At 37.9% G+C, this 3232-nt stretch overlaps 1 protein-coding gene across 1 annotated transcript in view; it reads left to right on the forward strand.

The window, feature by feature from the left end:
* Positions 1 to 3232, forward strand: part of dym (dymeclin) — a 92429-nt gene that overhangs the window by 10326 nt on the left and 78871 nt on the right. The window contains exon 6 of the mRNA XM_016470263.1: positions 813 to 885. Coding sequence (XP_016325749.1) covers positions 813 to 885 — 73 coding nt within the window. The remainder of the gene's footprint in view (positions 1 to 812; positions 886 to 3232) is intronic.

Below are 3232 nucleotides of genomic sequence, written 5' to 3' on the forward strand. Positions count from 1 at the left end.
TTTTTTTTTTTTTTTTTTTGGTTAAGCTAGTTATAATAACTCCAGACAAATGCTAACTCTAACTTTGTCATTTTAACATGTGAAATACGTTTTAGTAAATTACAATTTTTGGTGTTGTCATTTTTATTAGCTTTTTTTAAAATTTTTTATAAATATTGCTATTCATTTAGGTTTAATTCAGGTTTAACTTTTATTTTTAGTTCAGTTTTTATTTATGTATAGTACATTTCTAATTTTTAGTTTTGCTTAGTCTAGTATTTATATATTATTTCAGGTTAATTTTAGTGAATTAAAATGTTTTTAATAGTTTTAGTTATACATTTAGTTAACGATAATAACAAATAACAATATAACGATTAACGGCACATATTTCCCATGTTTAACATGACAAAAGCAGATGCGGTTAGTGTTTTGAAGGTCTGTTTCGGTATCAGAGTAAGACATGCGGGTCACGCAAGTTTGAGACGGGCCTGGATATATGTCCTGATCTTGTTCCTCCTCCAGTGTCTTCTCTCCAATGCACTTATTGATAATAATGGCCAAAAGGCAAAAATAAAAGCACTAGAGCATTTGTGTGGTGCAAAGACTCTGATAGCTGGGTTTGGTCTGTCTGTCTGTCTGTCGATCCTGACAGCTTCTCAGTTGTTTGATGTGTCACAATCCTCAGTGCCGCCACGTCTGAGCATAAATGTCCTCTCTGACCAAACAGAATGAGCATCACACCTAAAGAAACTTCTCACAGACTATATTTACATTACTGATGTGTCAGCGTTCCCGTATTTGTCCTGACTGTGATGTGTGTGTGTTTACAGACTCCATCTGTAAGGATCTTCTGGAGGAGCTGGTCTGTAATTTGGTGCATCTCATCGTTGAAGTGCCGCTTCTGTGAGTACCGGAGAGGAACTGTGTGTGTTTGTTTTGTTCTGGATTTCTCTGTCTTGCAAATGCTGAGTGATAAAGTATGTCTCAGTGTGAGAGGGAGGTGTGCGTGTGTTATTGTCGTGATATGTGACGGGTCTCTCACGTACAGTGTGTGAAGGGTCAACTCTGACTCAAACAATGAGGTGTCACTGTCATAATTTACACACAAATATATTTTCAAACATTTGTTCATGAAGTTCTAAGAAGTTATAAGTAGGACTAACTAGCATCGTGCCACCTGATCCGTTTTCAAACTTGAACTCCGTTTAAAGGGATAGTTCACCCAAAAATGAAAATTACCCCATGTTTTACTCACCCTCAATATCCATATTTAAAACTTTCTAAACCGTAATCTCTAGCTTCTGCTAACTGAACTGTTGTACAAGTGTTCACTAGAGAGTGGCGATCCAGCGGATGACGTAGGATGTAGGCGTAGCATAAGCTCCGGTGAGAAGAGAGGAACGGAGAAGCTCAGAGGAGAGAGCAAAACAAAACACCGGTCACGACTTAGAAGTAAAAAACGAGGATTTGTAAAGAAAAATGTCGGAGGATTTCACCCACCCCCACTCACTGCCATTATAAAGCTGGGAAGAGCCAGGACTGTGATTGTATTCATCTGAAAGAAAAAAGTCATATACACCTAGGATGGCTTGAGGGTGAGTAAATCATGGGATAATTTTCATTTTTAAAATGGAATAGTTCACCCAAAAATGAAAGTTTACTTACCCTCAGGCCATTCAAGATGTAGATGAGTTTATTTCTTCATCCGAACAGATTTGAATAAATGTATTTATTCACATCAAAATGTATTTATTCAATTCAAATCACATCAGTTGCTCAGAAATGGATGCTCTGCAGTGAATGGGTGCCGTCAGAATGAGAGTCCAAACAGCTGATAAAAACATCACAATAATCCACAAGTAATCCACACCACTCCAGACTATCGGATAACATCTTGAGAAAACAAAAGCTGCATGTTTGTAAGAAACAAATGCATCATTAAGGTGTTAACTTCAAACAGTTTCTTCCGGCTAAAATATGAGCCCATAATCCATAATAATGCTTCCTCCAGTGAAAAAGTGGTCTGGTCTGAATCAGGAGAGAAATCTGCACAGATCAAGCACTTTGAACTCCGTTTAAAGGGATAGTTCACCCAAAAATGAAAATTACCCCATGTTTTACTCACCCTCAATATCCATATTTAAAACTTTCTAAACCGTAATCTCTAGCTTCTGCTAACTGAACTGTTGTACAAGTGTTCACTAGAGAGTGGCGATCCAGCGGATGACGTAGGATGTAGGCGTAGCATAAGCTCCGGTGAGAAGAGAGGAACGGAGAAGCTCAGAGGAGAGAGCAAAACAAAACACCGGTCACGACTTAGAAGTAAAAAACGAGGATTTGTAAAGAAAAATGTCGGAGGATTTCACCCACCCCCACTCACTGCCATTATAAAGCTGGGAAGAGCCAGGACTGTGATTGTATTCATCTGAAAGAAAAAAGTCATATACACCTAGGATGGCTTGAGGGTGAGTAAATCATGGGATAATTTTCATTTTTAAAATGGAATAGTTCACCCAAAAATGAAAGTTTACTTACCCTCAGGCCATTCAAGATGTAGATGAGTTTATTTCTTCATCCGAACAGATTTGAATAAATGTATTTATTCACATCAAAATGTATTTATTCAATTCAAATCACATCAGTTGCTCAGAAATGGATGCTCTGCAGTGAATGGGTGCCGTCAGAATGAGAGTCCAAACAGCTGATAAAAACATCACAATAATCCACAAGTAATCCACACCACTCCAGACTATCGGATAACATCTTGAGAAAACAAAAGCTGCATGTTTGTAAGAAACAAATGCATCATTAAGGTGTTAACTTCAAACAGTTTCTTCCGGCTAAAATATGAGCCCATAATCCATAATAATGCTTCCTCCAGTGAAAAAGTGGTCTGGTCTGAATCAGGAGAGAAATCTGCACAGATCAAGCACTGTTTACAAGCCAAAACAGTTTTAAACAAATATGTGGGTTGATTTTGATGTGAGAGGACAACAGGAGATGGACTTTTTCACTGGAGGAAGGGTTATTATGGATCATGAACTCGAATTTTGGGCATAAGCGACAGTTTAAAGTTGAAATGCCTTAATGATGCATTTGTTTCTTATAAACACGCAGCTTTTGTCTTCTCCAGATGTTAACTGATGGACTGGAGTGGTGTGGATTACTTGTGGATTATTGTGATGTTTTTATCAGCTGTTTGGACTCTCATTCTGACGGCACCCATTCACTGCAGAGGATCCATTGCTGA

This window comes from Sinocyclocheilus anshuiensis, unplaced genomic scaffold (assembly GCF_001515605.1).
Source record: "Sinocyclocheilus anshuiensis isolate Anshui unplaced genomic scaffold, SAMN03320099.WGS_v1.1 scaffold708, whole genome shotgun sequence".
In the NCBI taxonomy this organism is placed as follows: Eukaryota; Metazoa; Chordata; class Actinopteri; order Cypriniformes; family Cyprinidae; genus Sinocyclocheilus; species Sinocyclocheilus anshuiensis.